At 39.7% G+C, this 12,380-nt stretch overlaps 2 protein-coding genes across 2 annotated transcripts; both read left to right on the top strand.

Annotated features, from left to right (window-relative positions):
• Positions 1 to 1,385: 1,385 nt before the first annotated feature.
• On the top strand, positions 1,386 to 5,827 carry LOC116180142 (NFX1-type zinc finger-containing protein 1-like). Its single transcript, XM_031500004.1, has 3 exons — positions 1,386 to 1,634; positions 1,705 to 2,481; positions 5,009 to 5,827. The coding sequence occupies exons 2-3, from the start codon at positions 2,247 to 2,249 to the stop codon at positions 5,767 to 5,769; spliced, it is 996 nt and encodes a 331-aa protein (XP_031355864.1). The 5' UTR covers positions 1,386 to 1,634; positions 1,705 to 2,246; the 3' UTR covers positions 5,770 to 5,827.
• Positions 5,828 to 9,365: 3,538 nt separating this feature from the next.
• Positions 9,366 to 11,879, top strand: LOC116179974. Its single transcript, XM_031499796.1, has 8 exons — positions 9,366 to 9,782; positions 9,831 to 9,918; positions 9,968 to 10,110; positions 10,158 to 10,303; positions 10,352 to 10,592; positions 10,645 to 10,816; positions 10,873 to 11,245; positions 11,841 to 11,879. Exons 1-8 carry the CDS (start codon positions 9,707 to 9,709, stop codon positions 11,877 to 11,879), a joined length of 1,278 nt encoding a protein of 425 aa, XP_031355656.1. The 5' UTR covers positions 9,366 to 9,706.
• The last annotated feature ends 501 nt before the right edge of the window (positions 11,880 to 12,380 follow it).

The raw sequence follows: 12,380 nt of genomic DNA, 5'->3' as shown, positions 1-12,380 counted from the left end.
ATTTTTTTATTTTGTTGGATTGGTACCCCTCGCTTTTTTGCTGTCAACGGTATCCGTCAAATCAAAACTAAACATAACCTGTAAAGTGTAAATAAAGTACGAGGAACTTGACCGATTGTATTAATTCCGATTAATTTTGAATATATACTCCAAAGGGTAGAACTTTTTTTATTTTTACTTAGCGTAGTAAAATATGCCAGCAGTACATTCTTGCTTACTTTTTGAACTCCCTTCTCGGCCAGCAAGTTTTCAAAAATGTTGTACTCCTCGTACTTTACTTTCGATTTTACAGGCAGTAAATTTAACGTCGCTTCATTGGCAATCTCTTGGATCTCTGGTGGGGTACAAGAAACGTGTTTGTTATCCGTATTTATCATAACTGCCGCAAAATGGAATTATGACCAAATAATTAAAAGTTAGAAGTTTGAAAATACAGGAATCAGGTTAGCCAACGTGAAAATAAATGAACTGTGTCTATTACCAACATACACTGAATGATAGTTTAAAATTACCTAACAACGCCTAAATAATTTGTATAATTTATTATTTAAAATAAAGTCGAAATAGAAAAAATAGTATAAAGCACACGTGTCATTTGTCTACTTGTCGCACTCGGCGACAATCTTCGTCAAATGACACTTGTACTTTAATATACTACTTTATACAAAATTTTATTATCTTTCTTTTTTCATATAAAACTTTACTTGCTAGAATGCACGGTAACCGAGATATCAGCAAAAAAGTGATTTGGAGCACCTTTTTTCCAAGATGGCGGCTCGAGCCATTGGAGTTTTGGTCCCGACTTTTATTATGTTCGAATACAAGCCCTAATACCCTCTATACCAATTTTCAGCTTTCTTTCAATTATTTCCGCTATTTTTCCTAATTTGACTGGCCTATTTCTTTAAAGCATGATAATAACGCAAATCGTCGTATCTTCTTTGGTTTCCAAGATCGCCACTCGATCCGATCGACACTATAGTGTATAGTTTTAATCTCCGAATCAGCTGATCAAAACAGAGGCAAACTCTTGTACAATTTTTCTGGCTACCAGGAGAATATAATGGACGAAGAGGTGTTTTTCTATTACTACGAGAATTATTTCAATTAATTTAATACTGTATCTTTGTAAGATCGTCTCGTCGTCGAAATTTGCCTCACCATAGGACAGCTCGCCTTGACCTACTGCTGACTATAGGACGGCTCGCGACAGAAAGAATTTGCTGCCTTATAAAGCACTGTTTGACGGTGCGGATGATTTTCCCCACAGCGCCGTGTTGATTTTGCTGATAATTGTTGTGCGATGCGTATCCGCTACCATATGTACCCACCACACAGGAAAAATCTTTTTGAATTTCTTTACAGCGTGCCTTGGAACGATTTTGTTTTAGAATTTCTTTTTTAGGTCGCGAAAGAATTGAGCGTGTGCCATCATGAAGTGAAGGTGAAATGCAGCGAAACACCTAGCAGAGATCGCTGTACCGGACAGTGTCCGCTTACTTTAAACTGTGGTCACGTTTGCCAGGCCAAATGCAATGAACCGTGCACTAAACTGTGCGGGCACTTGGTCGAACACGATAAGATTGCGGACTGTGGTCACAAGTTTAAAATCGCATGTCATCTGAGAACTAAAGGTAAAGTTTAGTGTCAAATTCGAGTCTAACATACACGATACAAAACTGCTGTTAAAATCACTGTTTGTAGTTCTTCCCGGAAACTCGTATAAGCTGCTTCGATTCTGTGATAGTCCATGTAATGCGGTTTTGGAATGTGGTCATACATGCTCTGGAACTTGCGGCTCTTGTGCGCAGGGCCGTATCCATGCCACTTGCAATCAGAAGTGCGGACGTATTTTAGTTTGCGGACACGAATGTCCGTTTCCATGTCGTGAAGCATGCCAACCGTGCAACCTTAGGTGCACTTACAAGTGCGCGCACAGCATTTGTGGCAAGCAGTGCGGCGAACCCTGCACTAAATGCGCCGAAAGTTGCGAACGACGCTGCATACACTCAGACTGTGCAAACAGATGCGGTGACATATGTTCCGTGGCACCCTGTACAAATCCGTGCAAGAAAAAATTGAAATGTGGACACGACTGCGTCGGTTTCTGCGGGGATCCTTGTCCCCCACTGTGCCGGGTTTGCCACTACGACGATCTAACCGAGACGTTTTTCGGCACCGAAGACGAGGAGGGCGCAAGATTCGTTCTGCTCGACGAGTGTGGCCACATCGTAGAAAGTACCGGAATGGATCAGTGGATGACGGTGGACGATGGTAACGCCATAAAGTACAAGTGCTGCCCGAAGTGCAAAACCCCACTGACATCCACGCAGCGTTACAGCAGCTTCATAAAGCAAACCCTGCAGGACGTATACGCTGTGAAGCTGAAATTTTTTGGAAACGTCAAGGAAAATGAGGAGAAACGCGCCGAGTTACTCGGAAAAATGAGTGATTTAGAAAAACTGACAAATGAAATGCCCGGTAAGTGCACTGAATTGTTTGAGGAGTCGCTCGCTTTGTTTTATGTGAAATAATTCAAATACTTCTAGAAGGAGAACGTTCTTACCTTTATATAGCAATCCTTACGCCATCTGGGCGATTATCTCGTAACTCATTTGTTAATTGTGAATAATTTCTGTAGTGTATTCTGTTCCCGTAGTATATTTCTTCTTGCCTATCGTTCTTTATCTTAGTGTTATAGCTTTCTTTTATGATGTTCGATGTCGTGCGTTTTTCCCTCATTCCTGTCGGCGCGCGCAGTCCAGATACACGCCTTTTAAGTTTCTTGACATTTTTTGTCTGCCATTTTTGGGATATACTGGCGCTGTGTTAAGTGAACTTTCTCCCTTGTCATTTTACTTTCAAGCTTTGCTGACGCATTTTTGCGGATTTATCAAATTTAAGGCCGTTTACGGCATGTTATCAATTACGAATGGGGTCATCCCGCCTTCATTTTTTATTTCTGATCCACAAAGTACATTAAAAATAAAAAGACCCGTGTGTCCTCAATTTTTATTTGCGAGTAAAATAAACCCAAAATAAATTATTGAAAAGCTGTGTTTTTAGTACGAATTTGAAACGCTTCAGACTAAATACGTCACAAACCTACAAGCAATCACGTAGACGTGAGCTGGCAACCTTACGCGAGGGTCTGACGTTTGTCACATTTGACGTTTTGAGAGGGATCTAGCACGAAAGTGACAAGTGCCTGTGACAGATGACGCAAGTTATAAGCCGGATTTATAGTTCCGTAGCCGTAAGAACGTAAAAACGGAACCGTAAAATCTTACGTTAACGAAAATTATACGATTTATAGTTACCGTAGTGGTAAGAGATGAGCTTGCGCCACGAACTTATGTCATCTGTCAGTAAGAGTAACGTGCATTTCAAAATAATAATAACCAACAAAGTGTCAATAATTATTGTAAATAAACGAAACGAATGTCAGGATAAACTCAACTGTTTGAATTATCCGAGTACAACCGAAGACAAGCGCGTTAGCACGATTTACCGTAAGAAATAAAATGTGGGTATTTCCTACGTACCGTAACCGTTCTAACGCAACGTTAACGCGAACTATAAATGTTCACACGCAACAAGTATGGTTTAATTTCAAACGTTACGGTACGGCGTTGCGGGTACGGAACTATAAATTCAGCTATAAATGCCATTCTCCTGCAATATTGCCAAGTCGTTATGTCATCTGAATGGTTCTAGGAGCTGATTGGTCGGGCTTATTACGTCACAGAGCCCGCCACAATCATATCGTTTTGAATAAACCTTTAAAACCGCACATGTTCATTACTTTTTGGCTAATCAGTCTCTATTTTTAAATAAACTTTTACTGTCCAAAAAAATGTTTTATGGTTTCAGGTACACGCTTATTAAATTAGAACTGCGGAATTCAACTGTACTGTAAACCCCCATTATCTTGTTACTTTGAATAACCGTTTTTTGGCTCCTCCTTACTTCTTACTTTTGATTTACTCATTGCTTCCCTGTTATCTACCCGATTGTGCTATCAATATCGATGTTTCTAAGTGGAAACGCTGGATTTTCGCAATATTGCGCCATTACAAGTCAAAACCACCATAGATATTTTTACTTTACCGATTGCAGAATTACCCGCCATTTCAAGCGAAATTAAACCACTGAATTCGACTGGTGACCCAATTATGATGATTGTCGCCACCATATTTTTATTACTCCGATATTCATTCTTGTTCATTTACTGTATTTTATCTTTCACATTAACTACCTTTGCCTGTGATTTAGTTCTTAAAATTAACGAGACTTTGTCCGAAGTAAATTTCTACCAATTTTAGTTAACGTTATGTATTTTGCTCCGAAGAACTTGCTCGTGTGAGTTGGTTTGCATTTGAATTGATGAGATTGCTTTGCTATTAAATAGCGATTTAGTTATTTGTGTATTTTATGGTATTTTTCTTAAAACTTAATCTCATTTTTTTTAAATATCTCATACTGATTGTAAGGACCGACCCTTAGTCAAATTAAATTTTTTGTTGTTGTAAAGTCATTGGAATTTTTGATTCTTTTGAGTATTGATTGCAGTTCTACGTATAAGAATAACCCCTCGTGTCAGGCGTTATACATTGCTTATGCGATAATTGTGCCACGCGAATCATTCCCCCACTTATTTTGTTTCGGTTGCGACCGGAAGTTCAAAGGTAAATTTAGTTATTTTTGTCGTTTTTCCCTTTTAATGTTTGATTTTCAATATTCAATATTTATTTTATTATCTCTGACAATGTGAGCCATTGCATGAGATACGTCAAATGTACACAGTAAACATATAACTTTTGTTGTTGCTTATGTGTGCTTGTATATAAGAACCCCACATATTCGCCTGGACCGACCTCTACTTCCTGAGCTTACCGTGTGCTTATCTATGGCAATTTTGTCGCGTTTGCCCAAAGTGAACGTAACAAAGCGAGCGACTCCTCGGAATGCTTCGTTTATAATCTTCTGACATTTTCAATTACGATAGCTTCCGCGCTCCTACTCCAGAAAATCGTTAAGAATTTAAAAAATTCGGTTCAAGTAGTACACAAAGGACGCAAGATCACCCTGAATTCCAGCCTTAGTAGGATATACCTATCGAAAATGCAAGTACTGGAAAACATCATCAAATCCTTCATAGCTGTTAAACTCGGTTCCGCAACTGTCATACATGTCGCCATAGAAGACATGGAGTTTTTGCTGAATTCCTTATCGCGCGAGGGGAACACGATGACCAATCAAGAAATATCCGACATACGCAAGGAAACTAACCGATTCTCTCACAAAGTGCAACTGCTCAAGATATCCGAAAGTGACGAGGTCTTCAAAGCGAAAATTTATGGAAACTCCTACAATAAGAAGCTATACGAAACGATCTACTACAAACTCGCCTCCATTTCCCCTTTCCAGGATGCCGCCGACGAGGAGATAGGGAAAAATATCGCCTATCTGAGCAAGGAGCTGGGAACGTACGTTTCGCAGATCGAACGACAGCAAGTGATTCAGGCGATGAAAATGGCCAAGGGGCACTGGTTTAAGTGTCCGAACGGCCACTATTACGCCATCGGCGAGTGCGGAGGCGCAATGCAGACGGGGAAGTGCATCGAATGCGGCGTCGCAATAGGCGGACAAAGCCATACGTTGCTGTCGACGAATAGGCACGCCGGCGAAATCGATGGGTCCGCTCATGCCGCGTGGTCAGAGACTGCAAATAATTTGTTTAACTTTGAAGGGTTCCTCAATGGTTAGTTTTAGTGTTTTTTATTCACAATGTTTACGATTCGTTAATAGAATATTATGAAGTTTTTTTTAGCGAGTTGTTGACAACCCGCACCCCCACTTTACCCTTTTCTTTTCATAACATGTTTAAAACAAACGAACCTGATTTAAACATTTTTTTTCTACCCCTATACTTTAACTGATTAAATTAAACATTTGCTACAGTCATTTCGATACAGATTTTCATTAGGTTTACGACCAATAGAAATGCGTTGCCAATTGTGACGTACTTCAGCCTTCAGTAAGCACCGCCCACCACACAGTTTTCATGTGCTATATGCATTTGGTAATAATTCTAATAGCAAAAAGAGTTAATTTTTGCATATTTGTGTTTGTTATTGTAATGATATTTTAAGCAACAATGGAGGTTTTATTTTTCCAATTTTCCGTGTATATGAAAAAAATTGAAAACTAATACGGTTGATTGACGTAAAAATTTTTTTTCTACAAAAAACCTTAATACATTTTTGCTCTAAAATAATTTGGGGAGCCAATAATCGCATATTATGAATTTTACATTGAAATCCCTATGATGCGTTACGCAAGTCGCCACCCTGTATATGCACATTAACGATTATTATTATTATCCGAGTGCGATGAAAGTTTGGGAGTAGTTTGACGTATGTCCGCAAAAGTTTCTGAGTTAGTAAAACACTGAAGTTCCCATAGGAACGGACACAGGAAAAAAACAGGTGGGATGTTCTGCGCTACAAGATAATGTGTTGCTTGTCGGAGTGAGGATCAAGTAAGGAATACAAATAAAACAAGTACATGCTTTAAAAACGGAGATTTAATCCAAATAATTTGCATTGCAAGATTAAATTTAGAAAATGGTAGTTCACCGAGTACAAATATAAAAATAGGCTGGGAAAAAAAGAACGGACCAAGAAAAAACCTAGTCAACAAATTAATATTGAACTTGATAGCAAAATTAGTTATCTGTAATGGCATGAATGCATGTTGTCAAGTACAGCAATACAATGTCGAATCCCAGGCTCCACTGGAATTCCTAAAGAATAAATATTACACACACATAACAAAAACAATCATTAAAACATTACAATAAATTCATATAATAGGTTTGAATATTGGATGGCCAGTCCAAATCCCACACCGAGTAGTCATTAGTTGCTCTGGTCATGACATGTCAACATTGTATGAAATCGCTAGGAGTTGGCCTCTCAGAAGAGCCTTTCACATAGGAAGGATATAGTTGTTTAACACAACCATAAGGTCACAACGAGAACACGCCACACGCTTTTAGCGAATCCCTGCGCAAGTGAGGCCGGGCTTAGCCGGCAGCCCCATGTACGATTAGCGGGACCCCAACTCTTTCATTCATACATCTCTAGGGCCAGTCCAACCCACTATCTTAAAATGCCGGGTTATAAATTACCGAACTCCAGGCTCTTTACCATGAGTACTGACAATAACCGATCAAAAGACAAATCATGACATAACATAAATAACAGAGTAACCAACGGCAAACTCGCACGCATACCAAATTATAAACAAAATATACACAATTTATGTAGGCGTTGACAGTTGACATATTTGCACTGGCATAACAAAGACTGACACAAAACCAATATTCGGTCACTACGTGACAGGGATTGACTAAACGAATTGATTAGCAATATTGGCAAGTTGGCTCCCCTCGAAGACACAAAAAAAACAGTACATAAAATATATATCTCTGCGTATGTCAGTTCTGAACTTTAGCCAGCCTCTGCTACGTCAAATCGAGATATACTATCGGTATCAAATATAGCACAGTACATATTCGAAACAAGTCACCCCGGCAAATATTAATAATCATAATCACCCGGTTCAAATAAATAGTAGGAGCATAACTTTTAGTACTATCACATTACAACAATACAAAGGAACATGTCGTGGCAAACATTGGTATCAAGTAATTAATTCACAATGCCAAGTGCAATATCTAACAATCAACCACCTAACGTACGTCACTCGCCCCCAGATGAGGCACCCTGTAAATACACAGTAACATAAAAGTGCTGCAATAAATTAAAATGTAGTTCTGCATACTTGTATTGGGTATCGCCCCTAAGGGAACAGTATCTAAATATAAATAAAAACACGTAAATCGGTCAGTAATTCCCAGTAGGACCAGCAAACTGCAATTTGTATCTGGAATGTGTTATAAATGGCAATAATCAATGCTGTACGAGAATAAAGTTAAATTGGCAAATAATTTAACACGGTCATATCGTTGTTACAGGGATGCAATAGACGTAGAGATAAATAAAACGAGTACATCACCTTTGTAATTGTCGAAGCTGCACTCACTATTCGCAACGTAAAGATTTACTTCTGGTCTCAACAAAAGCACACATACTTCTGCCGCATTCTCCCCCTTTTTTTTAAACAAATCCTGGCCAAAATGAACGTGCTCCGAGACGGGTCGATACGCCATTAAGTTTCCTCGCATAGCTGGCATAACGTAGGTAATATTTGACACTTTTATTGTAAATTATGGCTCATTTCAATGTAGAGCAGAGAAGAAAAAAACACGTGTTCCACGGAAACGAAACAAATCGCAATCTTGACCTTTTTCGTCGCGCCAGGCTCGGATTCGGGAATATTTAAATCGAATTTTAGCGGGCTAATTCGACGGTTCCATCACAATATAGAAATTAATAAACACAGCGGTAGTCGGCGGAACGGCGACTAGAAACGGCTGGACGGACGGACGAACTTGGGCGCCACCAAGAGAAAATCTCGCGCAAGAATCAAAAATGGCAAAAGATCCCCACACCATCAAGCGTTCACCTCATAAAGAAATCGTTGGGGAAGTGGTGGACGGAAAATCCAATTCTTCGCTGCATTCACTACGAAAGCGAACCAGGTTCGGTTTTTAATTAGTCACTCGTCCTGCCATTATCTGGGAAAAATTAGCGCATCCGGAGACACCTCTCACGACTGTTTTTGATAAGGTTCACTGCAGTTCAAACGGCAGTGTTTAATTTAAAGACTGTTAATGTGGAAATGCGCTTTTTACAAATTATTTACGATTACCTACTTTTTAGCGCATTTTTGCAAGTTTATTTGTAAAAAGTAGCTTTTAATCTCACTTTGGCTGGCTGGCTGGCTGGCAGCAAATGTGGGCGCGTAGAAGAACTCTTGTAGAAAGGCAACGGGTGTACGTGCATCTACAAGGTAATTTGTCAACCTTGAGGATAGGGCTACATGATGTGGGGTTGGCGTCATCCTCGAGTGAAGTTTACCCATCTTCCTATCATCTACTACAGTTTTGGTCCGATTCTTTTCAAATTGGTGTCGTCGGAAAGATGTTGTAAAGGCCCACAACTCCTGCGTGGAGGAATTTTGTTTTTTGTCCTAGGGGCGAAATTAACGACCTTTTGCATGGTGCGCGCGCGCGTCTTCGAGAGGTAGTCAACTTCGGGCACCTTTTACCTTCCGTTGCGAATTTTGTCACGCGTAAATCTCGAATCGCTGTCTCTCATTCTCGTGTCGCCAATAGAAGCTCGAGCAACGAGAAGTCGGAAGTGGGTACCAACAAAGGGAATGTGGTAGCCCCCGTAACGATCCCCCCGATGGTGGAGTCAAATCTTCAAACGCGAATTGCGGGTGAACGGGACGTCGGAAGTGGGTATTTGGGATCAGGTGTCCTAGACAACGGCGTTACCATGGATTTGTTCCCCCGCATTCTCCATCTCGAAGTAGTACTCGTGTAAGTGTTCAATCCACCAAACGCGTGGATCGCCTGTAAGAAGCAAATTATTCTCAACCACCTATATCAACACTGTCCATCGGCAAACGATTTTTGTAATGCCCTACAGTGGCATACCAGTCACATTCGCAAGTTTTTAGATAGAAGGCTCTGGATAAATAATTGACTACAAAAATAAACATCAATTTCATGATGGATAATCGTATCTTTATCTTCATTCTTCTACTTATCGGCATTGCAGAACTGCTACCCGGCGACGATGACGGTAACTAAATATTTTTTCGTACAATATGTTTGAATGTAAGATTTTCAGACCTCTTGCCAACGTTCCCCTCGATAGCGACCACTTCCACAATTGCGCCGCCGAAGAGGTGCGAAGGGGAGCTAGCGATTAAAAGATGGTAAATTCGCTCGATTTGCCTTTTATGATTTGCTCAATTTCTCGTATAGCCAGGACGTGCGTTCCCCTAGCGACGATCCCAATTGGAAGTGGCACCGGCGTAATAAATACGTCGTACAGGGAACTCTAGAAGCGGCCTGTGATCCAGCCGATTACGTATTCAACTGGACTCTAATTAATGCGGATAAAAATAGTAAGTGTGGCCTTCGGGGTTGTTGGTTGTTGATTATGCGATTTTAGTGCCCAGAAAGAGGCGAGTACGGGCACTTCCCCAGTTTTGGAATAGGTCGCTTGTTATTATCAATCCATTCGAGATAGACGTCGGGACGTATCACGTTAAGCTTGAAGTTAAGCAGCTAAGTACCAACCAAGACAGATACGCTTATGTAAATTCCCATCGAGTGTGTATCGAGTGTGATTTTATTCCTTTGCAGTGTTTGGTTACCATTGTTTCGTGCCCACCACGTGCAATTATTGACCTAATGTACTACAAAGACTTTAGGAGACTAGAACAGAAGCAACGAGTTAGAGCCGATATGTCGATCAATTTCGATAATCCACCTGGGTATGAACATAGTGGTCTATCATTTGATTGGACTTGCGAAGACTTTGAAGATAACAAGGATAAGGATATAATATGTATATGTTGTCTTAAAAATAACGCTCACCAAACTAGTGAGATCCCTTAGGTATTAAAGCTGCAAGTTTTGATATTAATACTTTTTAGCTGCGACACTTTATTTATACACATACACCTTCCCCAAGAGGTACTATGTAATGAATGTTGGAGCAAAGGCGATGTATACTCTCACCGTTACCACCAGCGGTGGTGGTCAAAGCTTTCTACCTTTCATCGTATCCTTACCATCATCTCTAACTGATACTGATAGGTTTATAAAGTGAGTATAGAAAATGCGGCAATCTGAAAGCATCGAATTGAGTTGTGTTTTTTAAGATGTGTAAAGAATTGTTTCGGAGTAAGTAACTGTCAGGAGTCGATAATATTGAAGAGTTACGGCAATGTGCCGAATTTATTTTATGGATGGCATACTGATAAAGAGGGAGAATTCGAAGGCCTGACGGCGGCCTTAAAACGGGCTAATCGGCGTATTCACTCAATAACGGGCACGGTGCTCATAGACTATATGGAGGAGGTAAAGTTGGAGATTCCGGCCCACACATTCAAACCCGGTACCGAGTTGGTAATATGGACGGAATGGAACGGTATGTTTAATTGTAAAGTGGTATGGTTATTCCGTCAGTACGGCGAATCGAACGTGGTGGTTGGGGAAAGGGGGAGTGTAAACGCCCCCAGTACATTGTTAAAGGTATTATTTCAAACTTTTCCCTATAACCGTTAGTTTTCGGGAAAAGCCAAGAGAACTATGGGTCCGTGAAGTTAGCAGAACATTGAAGGCACAAATGTCGAAACTAGGTGGGTTGGTTAGTGCTTCGTTTGTGCCGTAAAAACTTTGCCAGCAAAACATAGGTACCGTTTGGAAATTATTTCGATTTTTAGAGGTTCTGCTAATAGGCCAGTCATTGAGGATTTTTACCTGGAAATAACTCGGGAAGGACAGAAATTTTGTATGCTTGAGTACGTAGAACTAAAATTCATAAAATGCACATGCCGCCAGGGCCGCCATCTTGCCAAGATGGCTGTCAAAAGCGGTTTTCCGCCGATATCTCCAAAACTGCGCATTTTACGAGAAAATATGCGGTGAGCAAAATTAAAGAAACGAAAATTTCCTACAAAAAATGTAGTTAGCAGTATTTTCACTAAAGTTAGCCCTTACGCAGAAATTCAGAAATTTTTAATAACCAGTGGCGTATGTTTTATCCAAATAATTCATTAATCATTTAATTAATTAATCAAATTGATTAATCAATTAGTCTATGATCAATTTTAAGATTTTATTTTAGTCGTCGCAATCTTCTATGGTGATAGCATTGAATTTATAACTATCAGAAGCGCCGGTTAAATGGCAGGATATGTGACTGTTTTCAATAGTTTAAATTACAAGACGTAGATGTCTCTACCATCGAGAAAGATAAATAATAATGTCAGTTTTTTTCCTTTGTTAATTATTATACAGGAATCTGTAATGAACCCACTATCTCGATTTGTAATTGTTGCATACAGAATTCTAGATACTTATAAGGCATTTATGTGGCACACAGGATGTTGAATGACGCAAGATAAACATTCTTCCTTTCATGAATCGTGACCTACTTAACATTCCTTAAGGAAGATTTAATTACATTTGAACAGGAAAGCAAAAAATACGCAGGCATCCTTGATCACTGTAACTGAAATTAAATGTACCTACCTATCTATTCTTAATTTTTGTGTGTGTCGGTTAAACTACCTAGGACAGGGGTCGGCAACCTATTAAAACGGAATTTACAAAATTTCCCAGTTCTTAGAGCCACAAATAATTTTTGATTCAATATTATAGTTTT

Source organism: Photinus pyralis, unplaced genomic scaffold, assembly GCF_008802855.1.
Source record: "Photinus pyralis isolate 1611_PpyrPB1 unplaced genomic scaffold, Ppyr1.3 Ppyr1.4_LG9, whole genome shotgun sequence".
Taxonomy (NCBI): domain Eukaryota; kingdom Metazoa; phylum Arthropoda; class Insecta; order Coleoptera; family Lampyridae; genus Photinus; species Photinus pyralis.
The sequence above is the reverse complement of the archived record's forward strand: the minus strand, read 5'-3'. Positions and strand labels throughout refer to the sequence as shown.

Excerpts from the sequence above, each read along its gene's own strand:
- LOC116180142 (XM_031500004.1), top strand. The coding sequence starts at position 2,247 with ATGGATCAGTGGATGACGGTGGACGATGGTAACGCCATAAAGTACAAG. Across the intron at positions 2,482-5,008 it reads ACTGACAAATGAAATGCCCG|CTTCCGCGCTCCTACTCCAG; the intron begins GTAAGTGCACTG and ends CAATTACGATAG.
- LOC116179974 (XM_031499796.1), top strand. The coding sequence starts at position 9,707 with ATGATGGATAATCGTATCTTTATCTTCATTCTTCTACTTATCGGCATT. Across the intron at positions 9,783-9,830 it reads GCTACCCGGCGACGATGACG|ACCTCTTGCCAACGTTCCCC; the intron begins GTAACTAAATAT and ends TAAGATTTTCAG. Across the intron at positions 9,919-9,967 it reads GAGCTAGCGATTAAAAGATG|CCAGGACGTGCGTTCCCCTA; the intron begins GTAAATTCGCTC and ends TTTCTCGTATAG.